This window comes from Peromyscus californicus, unplaced genomic scaffold (assembly GCF_007827085.1).
Source record: "Peromyscus californicus insignis strain IS unplaced genomic scaffold, ASM782708v3 Scaffold_4__1_contigs__length_199733344, whole genome shotgun sequence".
NCBI lineage: Eukaryota > Metazoa > Chordata > Mammalia > Rodentia > Cricetidae > Peromyscus > Peromyscus californicus.
In genome coordinates this window covers 166,521,328-166,548,535 of record NW_026294562.1, presented here as the reverse complement: position 1 = coordinate 166,548,535, position 27,208 = coordinate 166,521,328, and the positions used below count along the sequence as shown (strand labels likewise).

The window sequence follows — 27,208 nt, the reverse complement described above, 5'->3', positions numbered from 1 at the left end:
TAGAGAAGAACTTTATCTTCTGACTACCGTGAGACTGAGTTCCAAATATCCCTTCGGTTTACCACTGAGTCAATTATTCCGATTTATTAATTTACATTTACTTTTTACTGATGGTTGACCCTAGTTAGCATGGAACTCATTCCATATTCCCATTACACTGGTCCCCAACCAAAAATCCTCCTGCCTCAGCCTCCTTAGCGCAGAGGCTACGCACATGTAAAACTAGGCACTTCCTAGCTGTGTAGCCTTGCTTAGTAAACCTCTCAGGGCGCTGTCTGGAGTATTTAGCCAACTCTGTCTAATATGCCTTAAAAAATATAAAGAATAAAAATCGTTCTTAGGTGCTTTAGAATGCTCCTGACTACTACACTTATTTTGTTTGTTTGTTTTTGATTTTGCTTTTGCTTGTTTGAGTCATAGTCCTGGACACCTGTCCTGGAACAGGACTCTGACTAGTGACACCAGTGATCACAGATGAATTCCCTTCAACAACCATCCTCCAGTTTCTCACTTCCTAGCCTTGGGAGACATCTCTGTCACCTCCCTGCTGGATGTAAATTATACCTGTAGGGTAGCCTGGATGACCAGCTGGGTTTCTGTGTCACAAAGGTTCCGAAGAGGACAGTGGTTCCCTCCGGTTCTCACAGACCCAGGCCAGGACTCAGCAGAGGTCATCCCTGCTTTCTCGGGCACAAACCTAGCTTGTGGCAGACGCATCATCACCCCTCACCTACAAACTATATAATCACCCTGATTTAGTTCAGGTGTACAGCTTCTCTGGCTCGATCTCTGGGATTGGAGAACTCACCCAGGAGTTGCTTTGGTCAAATAAACCTGTTGTTACACTTTTTCAGTTTACTTGATCTGGTTTGCTGCATCAGCAGAGAAACCTATTATTGGGGGACAGAAACCCTATTGTCTTGGTGTCAAAGCCCAGGAGAAGTTGAGCCTTCCAGCTGGATGGGTTGGGTCCTCCAGGCATGTGGGGGCGCCACTCCTCTCCCTTTATCTTTCTCTCCTCCAGCTGTGATCAACTTACAACAGGGTAAGTCACCCACTTCCCAGCCACTGCCTATAGAGGTACCAGGTACCTCTTTCAGGATCCAGGACTCTTGGGATCCTCTGCCAAGCCGTGGTCATGTCAGAGATCCTCTCTGCTTCAGGGGACTTTTTGTTAGGAGATATCCTTCTTGGTTATCCCCACTTCCACTGCTCGACCCCAGGCTATTTCGTGGGATGCCTCATCCTCGTGTTCTGCTTCCTGTACAGGCTTGGAAACGGGCAACACTGGGTCTAAACTGGATCCTCACTCACCCCTGGACTGTCTGCTTTGAAATTTATCCAAATTGGGGCTCTCTCAACCATACACCCCAAACAAATGGTTTGAGCTCCCTTATCCAGGCTTTGTGAGCTCTGCACTCCCGCCCGCCCCTCCCTCTGTAGCCAGTGCTCCCTGGCCCGGGTTTCCGGGTTTTGTCAACCAGGGTTGTGGTGGCTCCCAATGCTTTTTTCACCCAGGGACTGATCCTGAGCCCTCCTCCCCGACTGAGCTGCCTGAGTCACACACACACATACACACAAACACACACACACACACACACACACACACACACACACACACACACACATACCCCGCCACCTTCTTCTTCTTAGCTCCCTTGGCTCTTCCCTGTTCTGTCTGTCTGTATGCCCACCTCTCTCATGTCTTCACTCCAACAGGGCCTTTTGCTCTCCTCCTGCCCCAAAATGTACCCTCTTCACCATTTAAAAAAATCTTTTCATTGATGCTGGGATCCTACCCGCCCAATCCACTGGCAATAGATCTCCAATCTTCCTGTTTATTTCTGTCTGCTCTCTCACCCTGAACTTCGAAAATGTCCAGCCCTTGCACTTGTTCCGTGAGAGTTAGAGCTGGAGAGGCCAGCTGCTGTGTGTCTAGCACATGCCTGTTCTCTCTTACAGCATCTACTGAGCTAACCCTCAATAATGGGTATGTGCGGATCATTTGTCTGTAAATTTGATTCCACATCCCTCCTTCTCTTCTACCTCCTGGTTTTCTCCTGCCTTGCAGGCATCCTGACCACCCCGACCAAATGTTCTTTGATCCCCTCTCTGTGCCCCTCCACACGGTTTAAAACTCTGCGGAATTTGTGACCAAGTCTGTTTCCTGTGGAAAGTTCTGTTGGTCTTGTTGTTAGAAAAGTTTTGTCTATTTTGCATGTATGTGTGGAGCTGAGCCTGTAAGTCTTCTTGCAGATATGGAGCCAAACAAAACTGTGTCAAGCTCAATTAAATCTATAATGTATGTGGCACTGCACGCTCGTTTCTGACTGGTTTTGGATGCATGAGTTTACTATGTTCCCTGTGTCTTGGTGCTAGGTCAGCTGTTACTGTTGAAACTAGCTGCCTAGGCTCAGAACTTACCTCTGGGCTTTCTGGCCACTGAATCTGGTGTAATATCACAGATTTATATGTCATTTGGGTATAAACAATATTAAAGTTGTTTCATGCTGTTCTACTTTATTAAAAAAACAGCTAAGGGAATCCCAATTTTTTTTTTTTTTTGGTTTTTCGAGACAGGGTTTCTCTGTGTAGCTTTGCGCCTTTCATGGGACTCACTTGGTAGTCCAGGCTGGCCTCGAAATCACAGAGATCCCCCTGGCTCTGCCTCCCGAGTGCTGGGATTAAAGGCATGCGCCACCACCGCCCGGCTGGGAATTCCAATTTTTAATGGTTAAAAAATCTGTAACAAAAATTTTCTAAAAACTTGTAGCCCGGAATTGAAGCTGTTCTAGGAAATAACACACGGTTTTCTACCATCCTGACTAATCTAAGTGCAGCCACGTGGGCAGTCGCCATTTTGACTAGAGTTGGAAAAGAGAGTGGTCACGTGACTCCATGCCATCTTGATTAAAGATGACCACGTGGGGTGGGCCTACCAAGGAGGCACTGACAGGTCTCCAAGATGTTGTGGATTAGGATGGATTTTTGTGTGATAATCCCTGTCCCGTTTTGAAAACAAGGATTATAAAGATGGGATATAAAACAGTGCTGGTGTAAAGAGGTGGGAAAGCTGCACCTCCACTCGGTCACGCACAGGGACGCATCTTGCTGGCAGCCGGATTTTGTAACGTAAGAGTAATCCACTTGGTATTGATTTTAGAGACACCGAGTTGTTTACACTGTTGAAACTTGGTTTTGCTCTCTGCAAATTATGGTTGTGCTCTACGTCTTCATTCTAGAAATAAAAAAGGTACTTTAGTTGGATATTACCAGAATATTACCAGAAATCTTAAACTTCTTTAAAAGAAAATTGTAAAGTTTTACAGAAAGTGTAAGTAAACTGGATATTTTAAAGAAACAGCTTTAAAATACCTAAATTTGTAAGGCTATGGGACATCTTAAAAATTTTAAGACATTTTATTATAATGTCTCTGTTAATGTATGATCTTAATCCTCAAATGCTTTAGAAATCTGAGAGTATGGCATTTAAAATGTTTTTTAAAAAGCTTTTTTTATGGTAGAGAGACATGCCAGTTCCTGGCAGTACCCCTACCTCCTCCAAAGATGATGGATGGGCACAGAGGATCCTCTACCTGGAGCTTGCTTCAAAGGTGGCAAAGCTGGTCACAGGATGGAAAAAAACTGCCTTTCACCTCAGCTGCTGCCAAGGCCCTGTCCAGACTGTGGACAACAGGACACTGGGGATCGATTGCCCTGCTTTGCCTAGACAAGGTAGGCTGCCCCCCCCCCTCACCCCAAGTTCATACCCCATAGGAAAGTCCAGATCTTCTGGACCCGGCAGCCAAAGACTGAGGCTGCCCTGGGACCTCTGTCCCCAGTGACCATGGAGGACCCTGGGGGATCTGTCTAGGGAGCCAGAAGTCCCTGTCATTTTTAGTAGATTGGGAAGCTGCTTCACCTCTGCTTACTCGGGTGAAATTCATCCTTCTGAGATCTGACGGTGTTTGGTGACTGTACTGAGGGCTTCACCAATTTAACAGCCCCCACCACTCTAGGCTACAACCACCTTGGTAGTTCATTTGTTAAGTTTCTTATTAAAAATATAGACAGGTTTGCCTTCTTCACAGGCTTCATATTGAAGGATAAACAGGTTTCAGAGGTAACTCTCCACTGAAGGAACACAGAAAATGATTTAAGATGTATTAATGTAAGTAATAAAGGCATAAGTAAACGATTTAAGGTGTATAAGATGTTTCAGACTTCTGTCCCCTTTCTATGCTATTGTGACACTGGACTTTCGGAGGTTCAGAGTTTTAGCATTGGTAAATGGAGTTCTGATAAACTGATAGAACACTGACTTTTTAGTGTTCAGTCACAAGCTCAAGATTTTAAATTTCCTCTGGTTGTCTTCTGAGTACAGACTTAAAGGTGAGTTTCATCAGGCTAGAAGCACGTTCTCTGTACATAGGAAAAATGTTCATGCCTTTTAACCCGAAGCCATAGCCTTTGCTGTGACACCAAGGTGTAAATCTGTTCCAGCTGTTGTACAGATGCCTGCATGTTCCTGGGGAAAGAGTGCTGCTACTGTGTCAAGGAATCTGGCCTGGTTATATAATATCGTGTCACTCCACAAACTGTCTGAAGAACAATTGTCCTCCCCACATCATTCAATGCCAACAGGAAGTAGCCAGATTTGAACCACACCCATATATCCAAAAAGGTCGGGATGTTCGGTTGGAACCTCCAACTCACCTCTCAGTGATGCAGAAAGCCCCATTCCTGTCTCTCCAAACCCTGCCCTCTCAGAGACTTTCCAACAAAGAAAAGGTGCCCAAATGCCCAGTTCCACATTCTTGGCAGCTCTGGCAGCTCCGAACCTGAAGTTGCCAGCAGCCCAAGTCCCCACCTAAAGAGTTCAGCTTTTGATCATACTTGGGCACAAAGTCAGCTTGTGGTGGACACATCAAAACCCCTCGCCTGAAAACTAGATAATCGTCTTGCTTTAGTTCAGGTGTACAGCTTCTCCAGCCTCAATCTGGAGAACCTGCCTGGGTGTTGCTTTGCTCAAATAAACCTGTTGTTATACTTTTTCAATTCGACTTGATCTCACTCACTGCGCCAATGGAGAAAGCTATTATCAGGGGACAGAAAACCTGTTAAAAGGGTTTTAAGGCCACGATGGGGCCTGGAGGTTGGAGGAGAGGATCATGCAGAAACAGTAAGATGTGGGAGAATCTAGACCTCCCAGCGACTTGAGGAAAGAAAAGGCTTTCCCTCAAACCCCAGAGGAGAGCTTCATTATGATGAAAATGAGGGGTGATGGAGAGGGGGAGGGGTGGAAGGGAGGCACTTCCACCCATGAGAGGGGTGGAAAGTGGGGCCACAGAACCTCTCCAGACAGCAGCCTTCATCTCAGGACCAGATCCCTGAGCACTTTCCCTGAGGAATCCTGGACCACTTCCCAGAACAAAGGAGAAGTCCTGTTGCTTCTGCCCTGTTAGCACTGCTGGGGAGTGTCGCATCTCATGACATGGTTCAGTGCAGTGTAAGTCACAAGGATCACTGAGAACAGGGTTCCACAGACAGAGCCATCCTGTCGGGGCCCAGGTTGCTCTTACCTAGCAGCTGAGGGAGCACTCCCTGATTGAGGCTGTGGGATCTGGTCTAAAGGTGCAGGGCTGTGTCCTGACAGATGGGGTGAGACCCTCCTCTGACAGGGGGTGAGAAGAGCAGCTCAGAGACTGCCTGGGGTCTCCCTAGGAGCACAGGGCCTGAGAGGAGACTCAGGGTGTCTGTCTGTCTGTCTGCAGCCTGAGAGGAGGAGACATGGGAGACAGAGGCCCAGCAGCGGGCAGCTCTCAGGGAGCAGGACTTGGTAAGGGGACAGGGGAGGAGAAGCAGATGTTCTCCAAAGCTCATGACTTTGGCCACTTTATTCTGCAGACTGATGTTCCCAACTGTAACAGGGAGGGTGACTTTCCAAAAAACATCAACTGGGTGGGCCAGTGAGATGCCTGCAAGGTTAGAGGAACTTAATGCAAGACGGATGGCTTGATTTCAATCCTCAGATCCCACATTAAGGAGAGAACTAACAGCAGGGCAGTGGTGGTGCACGCCTTTAATCCCAGCATGTGGGAGGCAGAGGCAGGTGGATCTTTGAGTTTGAGGTCAGACTGATCTACAGAGCAAGCTCCAGGACAGACAGGGCTACACAGTGAAACCTTGTCTGAAAAAACAAACAAACAAACAAACAAACAAACAACCCAAAAAAACAAAGAGAGAGAGAGAAAGAGAATCAAGTAATCTATGTTGGCCTCTGACCTCCACATACTTGCTATAGAATGTACACACACACACACACACACACACACACACACACACACACACACACCATAAACAAAATTAAACCAAACTGTGGTATTAACTGCCATTAGATTAAAACCTGAGGATTTGTGACTCCACCTAGGACATGCAGGGCCCTGGGACACTCATTGATTGAGTGATTCATGGCTACCTGAGCCTTTTCCAGGCACTGTACTTTCCAAATAGAGTAGACCAATTCCTGTCCTCATGAAGCCCCAGTTCTAATGGATTGTAACACCATCAAGGGCATTTAGAAGTGATGTCAGGGGTTTATTGGAACCACAAGAGAACGGAGGTTAAAACAGAGAAAGTCAAGAGCCAGGGTGTAGAGAGGAAGATCCAGGGAAGGCATCCACCCCCTCCAAGGACTGACAGTGAGCAGGATCTGAGGGCAGTGAGTAGTGAGCCATGCAGAGTCCCAAGGAGAGAGTCCATACAGGGGTATTGGCAGGTTCAGGGAATGGAGGTCATGTTGCTTCCTTCACCTAGTAAGACAAACACCCTCACCCACAGTCCTAGGTTGAGGTCTGTGCACATCTGTTCAGGATACAGAACCCCATCTTTCCACTCAAGACAAAGGTTTCCATATTGATGGATTTCTCTTTTTGTTTCTAGCTTGGTGTTCAGCCTGCTGGATCCCTCCAGCCCTGAAGAATTCCTACCTACCGGTGCCTCCCATGATGCCATCCCACATGCCGAAGGGAAATGTTTCTTCCACGGGTCTCGGATCTGCCAGAGAATCATCGATCCTGGTCCTAGTACAAAAGGGTCACTGTAGGCATCAGTCACGAAATTGCATGATGTGTAATGGGCCTTGATTTCTGTAGACTGGGGCCTAAGCACAGAGGTACAGAAACAAAATATTCCAGAGGATCCCTTCTGTTCCAGAACATCGCCCAGAAACACACTGGATTCCACATTCTATGATGTTTAGGTACATATATTAAAAATGAATAAACGTGTTTTCATCTGTACCAGGATGTTTATTTTTGGCCACCACCCAGCTCCCCAATCATGACAGGGAGATTTCTTATTAGTTATGAATGCTCTGCCCAGCTTAGGCTCATTTCTGGCTGGCTCTTTTAACTTAAATTAACCTGTTTCTCTTTACCTACCGTTTGCCTCAGGGCTTTTTTCTTTTCTTTCTTTCTGAATATCTTACTTTCACTACTTCTCCTGTCTGTCTCTCTGTCTGTCTGGCGGCTGCCTGGCTTCTTGCCCCAGCCATGCCCCTCTCTTTCTCCCTCATCCTCTCCATTCTTCTTCTCTTTTCTCGCTGGAGCCTAGATTTCTCCTCCTACTTATGCTCCTGCCCGCCAGCTGGCCTGTCCTTTCTCTGCCTAGCTACTGGCGGTTCAGCTCTTTATTGGACCAATCAGGTGCCTTCGGCAGGCAACCTGAAACAAATGCAACCCATCTTTACATCATCAAATACACATCCTTACATCATCAAGCAAAGGCAGCATAAAAAAATGTGACCCATCTTTACACAGGTAAATATTCCACAGCATTCATCCATGCACACAGTAAGTGGTTCTCTGCTCTCCGGGTGCTGGATGGGTTAATTCTAATCTACACACTCGGTACAGTCAGGCCCGGCCTGTGCCTGTCTCCCTCTGCATTGTGTCTCCCTGTGTGTTGAGCATTTAGTGCAGGACACACAGGGCAAAGACAACCTGGAGGAGATTTCCACCCCTCACCAGACTCCACCCTGCAGAGAGGAGGGGCTGTGGTAGGTAACTCAGCCCAAGAGTGTCAGACTGATGGGGTTTCACCATGAACGTGGCCCTGAGGGAGTCTGGGTGTCAGGCAGGGCCTGGCTGAGGACAGTATGGAGTCCTCACAGAGAGGTGAGCAGCAGGGAGCCCTGGCTGCCACAGCTAGTCCCAGGCTCCAGCCCAGGCGACCCTGCTTAAATTCTCACCAGGTCTGGAATCTGACTTCCCCTTAGAGCTGGGAGTGAACAAGACTTCATTTAGTGCTGACATCTTCATAGGATGTGGAACCAGCCATGCCCTGCTGTGTCAGCCACATTTAGTCTCGGTCCCTAGGGCATCTCCTTCTGAGATGCAGCCTGGAGATCATGGCTGGACAGGTGCCCAGGCCATTAGCCAACTGTCCTGATGGGTTCATGACACTTCACAAGAAGGTCAGGGTCCCCAAGCAGATGGACAGAAGACACAGGTCTTCCCGGCAAGGCCTTGTCCTGGGGAATTAAGTCCAAGGGATTCTCTCCAGGACCCAAATGGTAACAGGCTCTGCTGATGTGGACAGCTCCCAGACATGAGCTGCAGTTCTCCCGCTGATCACCAGGGGGCGGCATCAGGACACATCAACACTCAGAACAGTATTTGCAGCCTGGCTTCCACCCCTGCCTCAGCTGACCAGAGCTCCCTCCCACAAGTCTGTGTGATCTCCTGGCGTTTTCCTTCACCTGAGCACTGTGCCGTTCCAGGGACCTGTGCGGTCCCTCTCTGCTGGCATCTTCCATGGGGAAAGACAGAGTGACCACAGGGGTATCACCCATGCTTCCTAGATGGGTCGGGGAGGGCATGGGCTGGCCAGAGGCGGGACTCAGCCAACACTGGGGGTTGCATTGCCTCCCTGGGACCCTCCATAGTAAGATGGAGCCACAATCCTCTTCCAGGACGTAAATGTCCCCTTCCTCACAACCTCAAAGTCCAGACACAGCTGTCTCTTAGCCTCTGCCCTGGACCAGAACCCTGACGGGTGACTCCAGTCATAATGGACCAGGCCCCTTTCATGGTCATTTCTCAGATGGCCCCATGCTATCCCATGATTCATCTCTGTCATCTTCCTGCTGGGAGTAAATGCCACCTCAGAGCGTCGAGGACACAGATCAGACTGGGTGCCCACATGGGTCTCTCTCTGTGCCACAGGACACATAGGGAGGTCAGAGGCTCCCACTTTGGTGCTGAGAGACCAAGGTGAGGACACAGCCCAGTTCAGCTCTGGGGTGAGCTGCTGTTCTCATGGGACACTTGCATGCTTATCAGCCGCTCAATGTGTGTTCTCTCAAGGGGAAGACAGAGCAGGCAGCAGCGGTCATGGAGGCCCTTCCTGTACCTTCCTGCAGAGGGCGCACCACCTGCTGGGTGTCCTGCGGGCAGGTGGGGAGGCCGTTCTTGGACAGCGGGTGTAGGAGCAGAGCTCAGCGACTCTAAGGAGCCAGAGAACTTGAAAGAAGAATTGGGGTTTGTGTTTGAGCCCCAGAGGAATGGACATGGGGAGCGGGGGGGGGGGGGCAGCGGCTCAGCTGCGGGAAGGCATTGGTGAACAGGAAATGCTAAGGGAGATGGCGGGGTGGAGGGGAGGGGGGGAGGGGAGTCGGGGACAGGAGGGGGTGGGGCGGAGCCAGAATGTTTCCTACTCAAAGTTGATCACCTGTGTGAAGATTGATATTTCCAAGCCATCACAAGATGACTCTTCAAAAAAATATCGGGGGTGGGGAGGGCAATTAGATGGTTCAACTCACTGGATACTGACTGCCATGCTGACCATCTCAGTTCAACCTGTTTCCATGTGGTTATAGGCGAGACCCCACTCCCTCAAGCTGTCCTCTGGCCTCTAGATTGTCGTTGTGGCATCTACCAAACCATACACACAGGAGCAGATGGACATTCCTGTTTTCAGACAACCACCCACACCCTAACACACACACACACACACACACACACACACACACACACACACACACACACACAGATGGACAGAAAATACATTTAGTAATGTCTAAAAGACAATGAAGACAATCTGGGACACTGAACACTCTCATTATCTCCAAACTTGAGAAACGTATAAGTAAAGTGTAGATTCCCGTTGGACTGAGACATTCATCCATTCATCCACTCACCAGCATTTAAGCCTTCTGCAGGCCCTTGACCTTCCAAAAAGAGCAGAGCAGCCCTGTCTGCACAATGGCCTACTTCTAGTGGACTGGAAGACAGCCAGCAAGGACAGTCGAAGGTGCAGTGAGGGGTTGATCAGAACCACAGAGGGAACTGTGTTGTTTTGTTCTTTAAGGGTCAGAGAGTGAAGAGCCAGGGACTCTAGAGGACTTGGTCAGAGAAGGCATCCTCTCCACCAAGCGCTGTGGGTGTGAGGAGGATCTGAGGGCAGTGGGGATGAACCACGAAGACACCCGAAGAGAGAGCTCCGACAGAGGAAATGACAGATTCGTAGCACTGAGGGAACGGAGGTCATCTTGCTTTTCACCATGAGTACCACAGGCACACCTCACCAGTCCAGCTAGGCCGAGGGAGGACCGTGCCTGCTCAGGACCGAGGTCGCCATCTTCCATTTTAGCCTCGTTTTTAACCTCCTGGGATTCTCTCACCTCTGAATACATCACCAATGATGTAACGCCCCCGAATGCCGCTGAGGGGAAAATGCTCTTCCCCTTGATTATAATCTGCCAGAGAACCTTGAAGGTTTTTGCTGGTACAAACCGCCATTTCCAGCTAAGATCTTTGAAATTGGGCAATATGTCACAGCCACTAATTCAAGTAGGTTGGTGAGTGTATACAGTGGTAGAGAGACACTGTACACCAATGGGTCCCTGCTGCTGTGGAAGGTCACCCCGATGGAACACAGATACTACAGGCTATGAACCTTCTGTATGTGAATCTCCACGTGTACAGTAAGTGACTCTGTGACCTCTGGGTATTAGTGGGGTGATACCACTGTACACACACACACACACACACACACACACACACACACACACACACGTCAGGCACAGATTGTGCCCCCACTGCATTGAGTCCTCACATTTTGGTTTGAGGATTTAGTGCAGTAAGTGCATTATAGAGACAGATTGCAACAGATCAGAATCCCTCACCTGACTCTGCCTGGGAAGAGCAGGCCTGTGCTGCTTACATAACTCGGCCCATGGAAGTCAGCCTTAAGAGGTCTTAAATACAGGCTTAAAGCACAATGGGAAAACTTCGGAGGGCAGAAGTTTGCTATCGATGTTTTACAATCTTGCATCTAAGCTGTTAACGCCCATTATGCAGGATACACAGACAAGAAACTTCCCTTAAACATTCAGGAGGGTGAAACCCTGGAGGGAATTAGCATAGGGAGGATATCAAGGTCAAGGTCAGCAAGCAAGGCAACAGTTACCCAAAATGGGGCCAGGGCCCTACAGGTTCCCCTTTTACTAACAAATGAGCTTCTGACTTAGGTTGCGTGGGACCTCAGCAGGTCACCTTACCCGTCATGGACACACCTGCCCAGGCCACACAGGCGCTCTGTCTTAGGTTGGTGAGCGTGCCCGCCCAGGCGTTACCCGTCTCTGAATACTCATTATCATACAGGCTCAACCGAGTGTGAGCTGCAGAGTTAACTGCTGCCAAAGATCTCAAAGTGGTGCTGGGCTTACAATCTGTGTGTTCGACACAGAGAAGACCAACAGAAGTCCTAACCCACCCATAGCCAGTAGGCTAAAGGCAACTGAGCCATTCCCTTCCTTAAGGAGCCTTACTGCAAATTGGAGTCCCTGTAAGATGGTATCCCAAAAGCAAATGGAACTTGAATTTATAAATTTATAATTTTCAAAGCCAATCAAAATGTATTTAACTACTGAATTAAATTCATCATGACCAATTATATAGGGTTTCTTGGGGCAGAGATTTCCAGGGTGGGGATTAGTAGGATTTCAAGTCCTGAGCTTGGGCCAAACCCAGGCTGTTAGGATTCTGCCCCCACACCAGCTGCATGACCCACGTGCACAGTTGAAGAGCTAAGCAAGGTGTCTTGCATCTTACGTCATCAGTGTGTACTGGCTATTACGTGCACGAAGTGTGGTCACGCAGTCAGCACATGCAGGGTGTAGCTCCGTAAGCCAGCCTGTACATGTGCTTGGGAACCCTTAAAAAGCTGGACACAGGCCGGGCGGTGGTGGCGCACGCCTTTAATCCCAGCACTCGGGAGGCAGAGCCAGGCGGATCTCTGTGAGTTCGAGGCCAGCCTGGGCTACCAAGTGAGTCCCAGGAAAGGCGCAAAGCTACACAGAGAAACCCTGTCTCGAAAAAACCAAAAAAAAAAAAAAAAAAAAAAAAAAAAGCTGGACACAGACTCCGACTCCTCCTCTCTACTCTGCGCCCCCCACTATCCCTTCTCTGTTCTATCTCCCTGCACATGCTTCTCCCCAGGCCTTGTTCTTTTGACCCCCCTCCTCCTGATAAAGCTCTGATACTGGGTTTTGTTGTGGCTTGTGACTCATGACCTTTGTGCATGGTAACCAGCACCACTTATTATTTTTAACACAGGGATTGGTGGGCTTTTGAGCTCAGAGACTGATTCTGTGGAATATTAGTTTAAAATGAATTACCTTTGTTTATTCTGTGGAATATTTGTTTAATGATGCAAAGATGTGTTGCATTCTTTTATGTTGCATTTGTTTAACTCTGTAAAGCTGTGTTACTTTGTTGCCTAAAACACCTGATTGGTCTAATAAAGAGCAGGATGGCCCACAGTAAGACAGGAGAGAGAAATAGGTGGGGCTGCCAGGCAGAGAAAATAAATAGAAGAAATCTATTTAGAGTGAGGAGCGAGAAAAGGAGGAGAGGAGGACCTCAGGGGTCAGCCACCCAGCCACACAGCCACACAGCCACACAGCCATGCAGCCACACAGCCACACAGCCACCCAGCCACACAGCCAGCCACAGAGTAAGAAGGAAAAAAGATACATAGAATAAAGAACCGTAAAAAGCCCAGAGGCAAAATGTAGCTAAGAGAAATGAGATAATTTAAGTTAGAAAAGCAGGGTAGGAGCAAGCCAAGCTAAGGCTGGGCATTCGTAAGTAAGAATAAGCCTCTTTGTATTTATTTGGGAGCTGGGTGGCAGGCCCTCCAAAGAGTTAAAAAAAAAACCAAACTACAGATTGGTGGGTTTTTGAGTCCATGGATTGGTGGGTTTTCTGAGCTCATAGGTTGGTGAGTTTTTGAACTTGGGGATTGGTAGGTTTTCAAGCTCAGGAATTGGTGGGCTTTCAAACCTGGAAATGAGCTCAGACATTTCCCCCCACAGTGAGGAGACGATCTCTTCTCTAATTTCTTCACAATCATGGAGGGGCCCTCCTTCCTCTTCAGGTAAGTATGTTGCTGGATAACATAGTTGCCATCTTCTTGATAAAGGGAGGGCCTGACATTTCCCTTAGTGGACACAGGGGAACGGGCCAGTCCCTGGAATGCAGCCCACCGGAGTCTGGCAGAGCTGGCCTGTGGTCAAGGCTGGTAAGCATTGCATGGGGTAAATGCCTTTTGAGGGTCAGGATTAAGTGGTCTTGTGACTGCCTCAGTTTCCTGTGGCAGCAAAAATTCATCCTCTAGGGATTGCTAGTGAGGATGCTTCCTTGGTGCCTTCAGGCTTAACAATCTTTGCAAGACTGTGTGGGTCCTATCTCAGGGCTGTGCTGATCCCAGGACAAGAAGAGTTCCCTAACCAGAAGTCTGGGGAGGGGGGAGGTTATATGTGCTGCTCCTTGTGGTGAATAGAGTAAGGTAGAGAAGATCAGTTTCTGCCTCAAGCAGATGTCTGTCTTTCCTTCCATCTGCCTCTCCCAGATTTAAGAGGTCTTACCTTAGGATTACACATATATCCCCATGCTTGGTCACCTCCTATCCTGGAAGGTAATTGCCCATTTAGGAGAACCAACCTCAGCAGAAGCCCAGATTGGAGCCCAGTCAGATCCTGCAACCACAGGTCGGTGGGGCCATTTACAAGCATGCACACATTCATTCACCATCCATTCAGAAGTTATACACTCCCATTGTAAATTCCTAGAGAATTTCTCTGGAGACCAGTACCAGTGCTGCCTTGGCATCTCATCAAGGCTTTAGAAGCAATCTTCTATGGGGTGATTAAGCCTGCGTTGGCTCTTCCTGCCTGTCATCCTAGGAGTCTCTACCTATCCTATCTGGACTGCTAGACTAGTTTTGGCTTCTACTCAGAGACTCTGGTCCTGGATCTCACAGTCCTTTTGGCCTCTAGAAGGGGATCCAGGAATCCCATTGGGAATGCATTCTTCCTGGTTCTAGAGACTTTTGATTGGCTGAGAGGAACTAAGCAACTCTTGCTCAACTGGGGTCATGGTGAAGGAGATCTCACTGGGGCCTCCAGAAACACGGGGATCTTTTTGGAATAAGCCACTCCAACACCATTGAGCATGGAAGAGACGAGAAGTCACTGGTAGATTGAAGCCAGGATATTTCTTGAAAGGTTTCAATCCACAGTCCGGTTTGTATTGTCATTTTATACTCTAAAAACACAAGGTGGGGCAGGCAAGCGGGATTTTATAGAAGCGCTTGTGGCTTCTGTGGCAGGGTGACAACCCATTGTTTCAGCTATTTCTCCAGGTAGCAAGTGAAGTCATGCTTGGCAAATAGACAGTACAAACAGTGCTTGAAGTAAACCATGAAATGCTGTGTGGTGTTCTGTATGTTAAATGTGTTGCTCTGATTGATTAATAAATAAAGTGCTGATTGGCCAGTAGCCAGGCAGGAAGTATAGGCGGGACAAGTAGAGAAGAGAATTCTGGGAAGTAGAAGGCTGTGTCAGGAGATGCTGCCAGCTGCCGCCATGAGTACCAACATGTAAGATACTGGTAAGCCACGAGCCATGTGTCAAGGTATAGATTTATAGAAATGGGCTAATTTAAGATGTTAAGAACTAGATAGCTAGAAGCCTGAGTCATTAGGCCAAATATTTTAAATAATATAAGCGTCTGTGTGTTTATTTTATAAGTGGGCTGTGGGACTGCCGGGACTTGGCGAGAGAATGAAATAAATCAGTTTCTAGTAATTGGTCTTTTCTGTCTTATTCTACTTCCCATCCTCCCTTCCTTCCTTTCTTCCTTTCTTTCTTTTCTTTTTTTCATTTTTGAGACAGAGTTTCTCTGTGTAGTTTTGGTGCCTGTCCTGGATCTAGCTCTGTAGACCAGGCTGGCCTCGAACTCACAGAGATCCACCTGCCTCTGCTTCCCGAGTGCTGGGATTAAAGGCGTGTGCCACCACCACCAGGCTCTACTTCCCTTTCACATCTGTGTTTATTGCTGCATTATTCCCATGACCTAGAAACTGGAACAAGCCTCAGTAGATGAATGACAGTAGAAGATGTGGTGTATACAGACAGTGGATATTACATGGTCCTGAATTAAGATGAAACCATGACATTTGCAGGAAAGTGAATACAACTGGAAATCATTATGTCAGGAGAAAAAAAAAAGCCAGACTCAGAAAGACAAACACTGAATGTTTTCTCTTATATGCAGAACCTAGACTTAAATTTTTGTTTTTTTAAAAAAATCTTAAAATTACACTTATTTATTTACTTATTTAGTGTCTGTGTGTGTGTGTGTGTGTGTGTGTGTGTGTGTGTGTGTGTGTGTTTGTGTGTGTGTGTGTTGGTTTCTTCTTGCCATAGGATCTTGCCATGTAGATCTTGATACTATGTAGAACAGGCTGGCCTCTAACTTGCAATGACCCTCCTGCTCCAGCCTCCCAAATGCCAGGGGTTACAGGCATCCACTGAAAATCCTGGTTTAAAATTTTGTGGATGGGTGTGTATGCATATAAATAAAACGCCAACAAAACAAGTGTGGTGGTGAGTGCTTATAATCCTCACGTTTGGGAAAGGAAGGCAGGGGCATCAAGACTTCAAAGTCATCCTTGGTTACTTAGGAAGTTTGAGCTACACGAGACCTCAGATCAAGAATCTGAAGGGATAAAATGGCGCTGGTTGTTTGGCGGAAGAGTCATGGGCCATGGCTACCAGAGTTAGAATGGGCTTTATTAGAAAGAAGAGGGGATAGGATGGAGACACCAGGCCTGGAAGAGAGGGAACAGAAAGAGAGGTGCAGAGCGGGAGCGTGGGGGTGCGTGACTGGCTTTTTGGCTGGGACGCAGTCACCCACTGGTGACATAATGAGGTGTCAGACAAGACCCCCAAGCTGCGCATGTACAGGAATCCTTGCAGAAACCCAAAAGAGGGGCTGGAGAGATGGCTGGTAGAGATGACTCAGCGGGTAGGAACTCATATTGCTTTCTCAAAGGGCCCAAGTTCAGTCTCCAGTACACATGGTAGGTAGATATCACAACCACCTGTAACTCTAGCTCCCGGGGAAATCCAATCCCTTTAGCCTTTGAGAGCACTTGTGAAGGGTAAATTAGTCTTAACAATAAAAACCCAGAGTCAGATATTAGGGTGAGAGCTGAAAAACCAGAGAAGCAGAGCAACCAGCCACCAGAGACTTCTTACCTCTACAAAATCTCAGACCAAAGGGGAATCCTGTCTCTACGAATCCTTAGACTGAATGGGGCCGCCGTACTGTCTCCACCCACCTTATATACCTGTCTCTACCTCCCTGGTGCTGGGATTCAAGGCGTGAGCCTCCTATGTGCTAGGATCAAAGGCTTGAGCCTCCCATGTGCTGGGATCAAAGGCATGCACTACCACCGAGCTCTGTTTCTCTTTTAGACTGGATCAATCTCCTGTAGTTCAGGGTGGCCTTCAATTCCTGATCTTTCTGCTTCCTCCTCCCAAGTGCTGGGATTAAAGGTCTGTGCCACCACTGCCTGGCCCTTATGGTTAACTAGGGGCTAGCTCTGCCCTCTGATCTCCAGGTAAGCTTTATTTGTCAAAACACAAGCAAAATATCATACAACATGCTTGCATTCATGTGCTTGTACCATCACATGGATACACATGCACACAGGCAATTAAAAAAATTAAGCTGAGCAGGGTGGCTCATGCATTTAACCCCAGCATTCAGGAGGCAGAGACCGGTGGATCTCTGTGAATTCAAGGCCAGCTTGATCTCCATAGCAAGTTCCAGGCTAGGCAGGGTTAGATAGTGAGATCTTGTCTCAAATAAACAAATGAACAAACCCAAAGGAGGGTTTGTAGAGCCCTTGCCTAGAGTATAAATTCCTAGCCAGCACTGGACAAACAAAAGCTCTTGTATGATATTAAAAGGACCAGCCTTAATGTTATACTTCCCAGGGGCTCAGGAGAGAAACTATGAACGGTGAGAATTATTTTTGGAAAAAGAATGTAAGTACCTCATGCTCTTTGTCCATCTATTTTATTCCTCTGAGATAAAATCCTATCTACACAGCTTCAGTTCTGTTCTCAAGCCTAGTTCCTTTCTTGCCTGATTTCTCTCTATATTTATCTACTGTCCCCTCTAAGTTCTATCTTAATTCTGCCTAATCTTAATTCTGCCTCATCTAGGTCCTTCTCATCTCATTCTTACCCAGTTAGTACTTCCCCATCTGGCTCTTCCTCATCTTCCATCTCGTCCACATGTTCTCTCTGGTCAAAATCCTCCTTATCCCTCTCAGTTCTCCGTCCTCAAGTTCTCCATTCCTCCCTTCCTCTTTGTCTCCTTATACCTCTAAGTTCTCCCAAGTCTCTGAGGTGTTCAGTTATAAACCCAAGCCATAGCAATCCTCCCCCTCCAGCCAGGTCACCAGGCTTGAATTCCTACAGGGTCATAAAGGCAGGTAAGAATTTTCCTCAGGCAGTGCCTGTCAGGCTTTCTTTTACAACCCAAAATGGAGTGTTTAAGAGGAGGTCAATTGAGAGCTAATGTATATCAAGAAGGGATCTGTGTGCTCAGTGATTAGGTAAGAAATTAGGAGTCTATTAGTAAGGCTGTAAAGAAGGAGGATCTCACCCTAAATTGCACAAGAATAAAGCTATCCTCCTGACCTAGGAGACAGGTGTTGTTTGGTTTGGCCTTGGGTGCTTGATAGGTATTTTAGATAAATACACTGTTAGGAGTTCTTGGAAGCATGCATAGCATTACAAGAAATTCACTGTAAGAACCAGCTGCTAAATAATCACCAAGACTTCTGAAGCCATGGCTTGACCTTTGGAGAAGTCCTTGACTTTTCCAAGTAGTAGCTTTTGTGATAGTAGCTGAATTCCATTACGTCTTCCTGCAGCTTGCAGCAAAAAATAAAACACGAGAAAAAGGACTCACTTGGTACAGTGCTGGCCTTGCTGACCTGGAATGCATGAAGACACGGATTCCATCTCCAGCACTAGGGTGAAAGTGGGGGCATGTAATCCCAGCACTTAGCAAAAGAGGAAAGAGAATCTTCTGTCCCGAGTCATCCTTGGCTACACAGGAAGTTTGAGGCTAACCTGGGATACATAAGACTCTGTCTCAAGGGGAAAAAAAAGACAAAGAAGTTAGCCAGATATGATGTAATGTAGAAGGATAATGGGATACATGCTCAACTATGTTCTTAGCAGCACTTTTGTCATAGCCAGAACCTGGAAATAACCTAGACACCCGTCAACTGAAGAACGGATTAAGAAAATGTGGTACATATACCCAATGGAGTACTACTCAGCAGAGAAAAACAATGACAGCATAAAATTTGCAGGCAAATGGATGGAACTAGAAAATATCATCCTGAGTGAGGTAACCCAATCCCAGAAGGACAAACATAGTATTTACTCACTCATAAGTGGATTCTAGATATAAAGCAAAGAACAATCAGACTGCAACCCACAGAACCAGGGAGGCTATATAGCAGAGGTGACCCTAGGCTGACTGTGGCTTATAATAAGTTTTAGTTTTACTCAATAACTGGGCAAGCCTCAGTGAAACATTTCACTATTAGGATAAGAATTTATACTGTATCAAGCTGATAATAGAAAAATAAATAATAAATAAAAATGGGGGGAAAAAGGTAATGAGAAATTGATGGAGACTTTCTGAATTGATGTCAGGGCAGGACAATACAGATGTCTCTTTAAAACAAGAGGATGTTCACAGAGTGTAGCAGAACATACTGCCTTCACAAGCCGACGAGTGTTTCGTTGGCTAAGTGTCATGTCCTTTGCAATTATCTTCTGGGAAAAGGCTCAACTGGTAACATATAAAAAGCAGCTCTTTGTCCAGTAAGAAAAGTGTAAATATTACACACTGGTATCTTATGCACTATGGATTTGATAATTAGAGCTGTAACAGTATAATGGGCTAAGAATAAAGAGTCTGCCCTCTGCTCCCCAAGTAAGCTGAGTCTTACTTTTTGCTGATTTTCATTCCAGTGTCCCTGGTCTCCTTGACCCCAATCTTTCATAGGAAATTGATGATTTAACAGCTAAAACAGCCTTCCTGCTAACTGCCCAAGTTGATGCATGTCCAGAGGGAACTTTCTTGCATGGACAAACATGTGTCCTGAGTTCTCCCCATGGATCATCTATGGAGCCCGTAAGATTAACTCTGCAAGGAACCTGACAGTACCTGGTTGCCTAAAGGACATGCTGTCAGTAGACTTTCTTTGTTGTAACTTTGTCTAATGTCCTGGGAGAAACTGGATCTGGAGAATGAAAGCTTGGGTAGAATGGGTTGATGTTACAGTGCACACACACTCAACAAAAGTGGTTGATACTCTTGCATTGCAGGACATCCCCAGCCTCAACAGTACACTTTTCCCTTAGATGGGATGATGGGAATGCCGTTCTGTATGCTGTGAATGTGTGTTGCTTTGATTTGGTTGATAAATAAAATGCTGATTGGCCAGTAGCCAGGCAGGAAGTATAGTATAGGCGAGATAAGCAGAGAGGAGAATTCTGGGAACAGAAAGGCTGAGTCAGGAGTCGCCAGCCAGACACAGAGGAAGCAAGATGTGAAGGCAGAACTGAGAGAAGGTACCAAGCCACGTGGCTAAACATAAATAAGAATTATGGGTTAATTTAAGTGTAAGAGCTAGTCAATAGTTACCCTGAGCTAATGGCCAAGCAGTTTTAATTAATATAAGCCTCTGTGTGTTTACTTGGCTCCAAGTAGCTGCAGGGCCTCGGGAGCGGACCAGGAAAACTTCAGCAACAATGGGACATAGAGACCCACAGGAGTAAATGCATGCTAGCTTTGTTACGGGGTAAGGAAGCATGGAGAGGTACGAGTTGGCAGATTCTGTTGCTCTTGTTCCCAAATATACAGGCCGGCATATTGGAACCTCCTCATCAGCAGGGATGGTGAATTACTCCTCATGTCTCACATGGCAGGGTAGTAGGTGCTCACCCCCCCACCCCCCTCCACCCCCACCACCCTGGTGAGGCCTCTTCCAGCCTGTAACAATGTCTTGAATGTCTCAGGCAACAGAGGGGATGTAGCAATCACTCAACACTCACTGTGTCCTGAGCTGCCACAAGGGGGTGCTGTGGACAGGGCAGCATTACTCAAGCTGCCACTCAACTGGTACAGGACCCTAGCTGGAATTAGTTCAACTGCGCATGCCCTTTACCCGACTGGAGCCTTTGCCTCTCCTCCTCTTAGCAACACTAACCCCAAGGTTGAGAGAACGCTACCCGGGTTCCTTGATGTCTACACCGACTCTAGGAGTCCCAGGGAGTTACAAATGAATTTAAGGCTGAAAATCAAGTAAGACAGACTGTCATCCGGTGGCTGACGGTACACAAGAATGTAAAATAACCAACAAAAGATGTATCAACCGTACCAGGGATGCTCTTTAATGAATATCCAGCCAGCAAGATGCCACCAACAGAATGGCTTGAGAACAGAATCAAACTTTGTACGATGTTAACAAAAAAAGGTGAACACCACATACATGGAGACTTAAGTAGAATGCCCATTATCAGGGGCTGTAGGAAATGGAATATGTTTAGAAATGGTTTGGAAACTGACAGTGGTGGTGTTTGCACAATAATATAACAATGTTTTATGCCAATGAATTGTACACTTCAAAATGGTTAAAATGGGAAGCCATTCAAATTCACAGCCCCCCCCCCCAATACTGTTAACAGAAAACAAAAATCTTGTTCAAGGTCACACTGTAAATGCCAATCTCAGGATAGAAACAGTCCAATTGGGCCTTTACACCATGGGTTTTCCATCAGTGGGTGGAACAAACTGAGAATCAAAAGTATTCAGAAACCAGCTATGTGCTCGGTGAAGCAGGGGAAGACCCTTCTCCTGTCGCTCTTTCTCGCTTCACATGGGTGACGGTGTCTCGGCAGCACTGGTGTTAGGAATCAGAAATGATTTGAGCTCATGGGAGGATAGGTTTGCTTCTATGTAAGCACTGCACCATTTTTAACAGAGGATTCAGAATATCCAGAAGTCTGAGGGGCTCCTGAAATCAGTTCCCCATGGTTTTCTAGGATTAGCCATACTTGACTCAGAACCTAAGCCCTTAGTTAACGCCTTTGCAGTTTTGCTTACTATATTGGATTTTATTTTATTTTATTTTATTTTATTTTATTTTATTTTATTTTGAGATTGGGTGTCTCTTTGTAACCCTAGCTGGTTAACCTAACCTTGTACTCACATTCCTCCTGACTCATGTCTAACCTGGGGTTCCAGGTCTGTGTCCTCACACTGGCTGTCTTGCTGTCTTCACTGATGACTTTCCCCCTGGAACGGTTCTTCATTTTCCATATCATTGACAAAGAAATTCCCCACCCACCCCCAGTGTGGTGCCTGGAGAGAGGAGAGGTCACTCACTGGTCACAGACATTTGGATTGGGAGACTCGTCTTAGAACTGTACCCATTGGAGACCTCACACTGATACTCTCCAACATCCTCCCTCCTGACCGGATCTATAATGAGTCGACTGTTTTTCTGGGACAGCGTCATCCTGCCATTGAAATACAGGCTCTGGTGATTGAAGAGCCAGCGGATGGAGAGTCCAGGGTCTTCTGAGAGGCAGGTGAGGGCCAGAGAACCATCTTCTGTTACTGTGGTGTTGTCTGCTTGGAGGATGGGCTGTGTCACAGGCTCTGTGAAGGAACAGGGGAGGGGACGGAATGATGGTGGTTCATCCTCAGATCCCAGCCAGCCCTCTCTGGTCCAGGGACACCTAGTAAGGCCTCCAGGGTAGAGAAGTTGGGCCTGAGGCCATAGACAGACATGTATTTCTTCGATCTGCCACCCATGTGTGTGCAGCCCTGATTCCGCTCCTGTGCTGTGTCTCTGTTTCCATATAATAGGACACATGGCTGGACAGCAGTGGTGCACGCCTCTAATCCCAGCGCTAGGGAGGCAGAGGCAGGCAGATCTCTGTGAGTTTGAGGCTGGCCTGGTCTACAGAGCGAGATCTAGGACAGCCAGGGCTACACAGAAAAATTCTGTCTTGAAAACAAAAATAATAATAATAATAATAATGCCCATGATAAATAATCACTGCCATGTCTGCAAAGTGACCTTAAATATGAACTAGGACCTGATCTTCAGAAGGGGGAACTTCCCAAAAATGTCTGAGTCTGTCACTCTGCCTACAGGAGAGAGTTGATTGGGCTGGACCCCTGAGGACAAGCTGTTGGCAGGAGGAACTGTGTCCTCATGAACCCCTCAGAACAGCGGGGCTCTCTATGCTGAGTCTCAGAAAAAGATGCCCAGGTGACCTACCCGAACTGTGACTCATCATTCAGGGCATGGACTGGTTCCTCCCAACAAGAGTCAAACAATACAGAGATCCCGAGTCAGGACTTTGTTGTGGTCCCCTCATTATGAGGGCCCCACGGTTTCCGCAGTCAGGCCCTGCCTGAATCCAACTGTCTTTCTCAGGGCCATGTTCCTGGTGAAGCCCCAAGAGTTTGGGCTAAGGGTGACACCTCAGACTGAGTTACAGAGCACACACACACCCTCCTCTCTGGAGGCAGAGTCAGGTACAGGACTCTGACCTACTGTACTTTTTTCTCCCCGGTGTGTGTCCTGCACTAAATGCTCAAATTCCCACAAGGAGGCACATGCAGGAGACAGGCATCGTCTATGCCTGGTGGTCCTGTATGTGTAAAATGGAATGAACCCCACCCCGCACCCAGGGGTCACACCCCCCACCCAGAGGTCACACAATCACTTACTGTGGACTTCCAGATACACGTGTGTTAGTTCGCTTTCCATTTCTGTGTTAAATGTTAGTAAGGTGTAGAATCCGCTGTCAGCCTGGGTGACGTTTCTGATCAGCAGGGATCCACTGTAGAACACCGTTTTCCTGCCGCTGTGTTGAGGCATCTTCGAAGTTGTGTTATCGGGTGTTAAGTACCGGGCAACTTCATAGCTCTTCGTCGGATCTTTCTGTTTGTACCAGTAAAATGCCTGGACGTTCAGCGGCATTTTGTGCACAAACAGAACGGAGTTTCCGCCTTCAGCCACCATGGGAGGCACTAATTCAATAGTGAGCTGGGCAGTAGTAGGTGCATTCCAGCAGGTCAAGAGGGAGGCTGGGGAGAGAGAGAGAAACTCCATCAGTGTGGGGACCTTAGTGTTTGGTGATAAGAGGACACTTAAGTCCTCAGCAGAAGTGTTCATCTCTCAGCCTAGGTGTGTGGCCAGGGTGTGCCTCTCCTACGCGGTGCAGGAGAACTTCTTCACCCACATTCTCCCGTTCCCTGCAGTTGCTGGGTCCTCTGCATGGAACTCTCTCCAAGTGTCTGCATGGCTCCCCGCTCACTGCCCTCAGGTCTCTCCTCACACCCAAGAGTGTGTTTGGGGTTGAGGATGCCTTCCCGACCTCCTCCTCTAGAGACCCTGGTCTGTCATGACCTGAATGTTGTTAGTTTGTTCCGTATGTTTACAGTCAACCCCTGGCTGCACCTTCCGGAAGACCTTGTGTCTTCCTTCCAGTCCATGAGAAGTAGGGCTTTGTGAGTACAGGGGAAGGAAGGGCCTTTGGGAAGGCCATGTGCCTGGGAAAGACTCAGACTTCTGTGGAAGAATGAATGAATGAATGAATGAATGAATGAATGAATGAATGTGCAAGGCCAGGGGGTATCCAGGGGCTTATTACAGAATTTTTAGTTTTAAAGCTAATGACAGTGTTTAATACCCCAGTTAGACTTAAATTATTTTTCGTAAATTTACATGTCTGTGTGTAAGTGTCTCTGTCCATGGTTGTTTTTGTGTCTCTGTGTGTTCTCTGTGTGTGTGTCTCTACATCATTGTGCTGACATATCACATAGCCTAATTAAAATTCAAACTCAGATCAATTCCTTCCCAGAAGGCCTCCTACAAGACCGGAGAGCCTAAGATTTCATGGTGACTGAGAAAGGAGAGGAGTTTGCCTTTTTCTAGAGCATCGGTTCTCAACCTTCCTAATGCTGCGACCCTTTAATACCGATCCTCATATTGTGGTGACCCCCAAACCATAAAAATTATTTTCGTTCCTTCCTCATAACTGTGATTTTGCGGCTGTTATGAAACATAATATAAATATCTGACATGCAGAATACTGCTTTTTGACCCCTGGGAAAGGGTCATTCGACCCATACAGGAGTTGCGACCCACAGGTTGAGAACCACTGTTCTGGAGGAAGCACTATGCTGCATGGGAACCACGGGCACCTGGGCAGAGAAGGAGCAAAGAGGCCATGGTTGCGGCATCCAAACTCAGGCCAAAGCCATCCAACAGTGGTTCCCACAGCATCACAACTGCATGCAGCTCCTGGTGGACGCTGGATGGGACTCCTCTAATAACCACCCGATGCTCACAACCCTGGGTCCCTCCTTAATGCAGACCTGAACCGGTTCATCTATAATAGAGTCCAACAGACTGCTCAGGCACGTGGACAACACCCTCCTGACTCGAGAGTGCCCATCAGAGCCCGAGACTCAACAACTTAGAACCCACCAAGGAACAAGGAATGAAGGGAAAAAGGGTCTTCTTCTTCATCCCCGTCAGGGTTGTGGAAGCCAGATGAGTTGGTGTCTAAGAACCATCTTTCCCATAATGTGTGTCCTTATCCTCCCCCACCCCGTGTGTGTGTGTGTGCGTGTGTGTGTGTGTGTGTGTGTGTGTGTGTGTGTGTGTGTGTGTGTGTGTGTGTATGTACACCTGCGCACGCACACACGCGCACAAAGAGGCTGGAATGTCAGTTTTGAGTTAGTGGCTAATCCGAACACATTCCCCTGGCATTTTGCACATGCTAGCCTAGCGGGCATGGGCCTGGGATGGAGTCTGTCACATGACCCTGGGCTTCTGGACTTCTGGAAAATTTTAATTCCAGGGGGTAGTAAATAGCTAACTCCCTGTCTCCCAGAGCTGCCGTTCCAGGAGATTCTGGGGTCCCCTGAAGCTGTATAAAGACAGAAACAGCCTGTTTCAGCTTGCAAGATCATCGGCTTCCTAAGTGTCCCAATTCCTGAGAGTGACAGACGCGTAGGAACATGCGATCTCAAACCTCACTGGGTTAGAGCACATCTCCTGCTCAGTGAAGGCACCTAAGGTACCCTCCTTGGCCCCACCCTGACTCCTCCCTTGCCCACAGTGACAATCCCCTCTCCCTTCCCAATGGTCTTAAAGAAGCCTCCTGTTTCCCAGCAGCCCTTATTCTTCAGTATACCACACCCTCTCCGACACTGAATAAACGTGGCTTCAAAAACAGATCTTGGTCAGTTCCTGTATCGCATCTCAGGCATCTCAGTTCTTTTCCCATGAAGAGAATCTCTCCAGGGCTGTCTCCTCCAGGGTCCCAACATTTCCTCTCTGCCAGTAATGCCAGCTCCTTCTCCTCACACAGAGGAGGCTTCCATGTCCTGTGTAGAGTCCCAGGCCCTTCTCCATCATCCTCCCACCTCATTGCCCAGTCTGTTTTAAAAGCCCCAACCCACCGAGGTCTCCCTCAGCACAACTCTGTCCCCTGCACGCCCTCCACAAAGTGACCCTCCCTGGAAACTCCAAACACCCCCACAGCACAGCATCAAGGCCCTGATCCCCATTCCGGAGCCCATAATGAGCTACAAACCCAAAAGCCTAGACCTGACCCAGAATATTTCTAGTCCTCTTATGTACCCCTCGCTGGTAAATCTCTGGTGGGAAGCACACCCCATTATCATGGCCAACCCAGTCAGGACCCCTCTGACTAACTTCCAATAAAGAATGATCTGGCAGGCCTGGCCGTGGTGGTGCACGCTTGTAATCCCAGCACTCGGGAGGCAGAGGCAGGTGGATCTCTGTGAGTTCGAGGCCAGCCTGGTCTACAGAGCTAGTCCAGGACAGGCTCCAAAAACTAAACCCTGTCAAGAAAAACCAAAAAAAAAAAAAAAAAAAAAAAAAATGATCTGGCCTTTCCTCCCCTACTAACACTCCCCGGTCCCTGGAAGCTTCCAGCTGAGCAGCCTCTGTCTCTCCATGTGTCCTCTCCCCTCAGGCTCAAGCAGAAAGAGAGTCTCCTCCCAGGCTCCCTTCCTGAGAGCGCCCTCCCCACAGCTCTCCGGGGCTGGTCTCACCTGTGAGCAGGAGCCCTTTGCAGAGAAGTAGAGAAGGGGACTCCATGGTCTCTGCTCCCCAGGGTGCTGTCCTGTGTCAACCCTGCTGGTGTTCTTGCCTCTTATTTCCACTGTCCTTAGCCCAGGGGCATCTCCAGAGTCACATGGGCTGTGAGCAGGGTCTCTGCCCAAGGCCATGCTGTGGCCTGTGCTTCCCTGTCTCCTCCTCTCCCCTCCCATCTGTCTCAAACATCCTTTCTTTAAGACTTAAGTTTTTTGTTTTGTTTTGTTTTGTTTTGTTTTGAGACAGGGTCTCATCAGGTAGTCCTGGCTGTCCTGGAACTCACTGAGACCAGGCTGGCCTCAAACTCACACAGACCCGCCTCTCTCTGCCCACAGAGTGCTGGGATTAAAGGGGTGCAGCGTTATGCTCATTATATTTCTTTTCTTTTTTTTTTTTCATTTTCTTTTTTTTTTTTTTACGATTTATTTATTTATTATGTATGCAGTGTTCTGTCTGCATGCCTGCCTACAGGCCAGAAGAGGGCACCAGATCGCATTACAGATGGTTGTGAGCCACCATGTGGTGCTGGGAATTGAACTCAGGACCTCTGGAAGAGCAGCCATTGCCCTTAACTGCTGAGCCACCTCTCCAGCCCCTAGATTGCTTT

The 27,208-nt window shown here is 47.7% G+C and overlaps 1 protein-coding gene across 1 annotated transcript; it reads right to left on the bottom strand.

Moving 5' to 3' along the window:
* Positions 1-21,827: 21,827 nt before the first annotated feature.
* Positions 21,828-26,610, bottom strand: LOC128094693 (carcinoembryonic antigen-related cell adhesion molecule 3-like). The gene is made up of 3 exons (XM_052713181.1): positions 26,559-26,610; positions 23,196-23,555; positions 21,828-22,112 (listed from the first exon to the last, which is right to left on the bottom strand). Exons 1-3 carry the CDS (start codon positions 26,602-26,604, stop codon positions 21,829-21,831), a joined length of 690 nt encoding a protein of 229 aa, XP_052569141.1. The 5' UTR covers positions 26,605-26,610; the 3' UTR covers position 21,828.
* Positions 26,611-27,208: the final 598 nt, after the last annotated feature.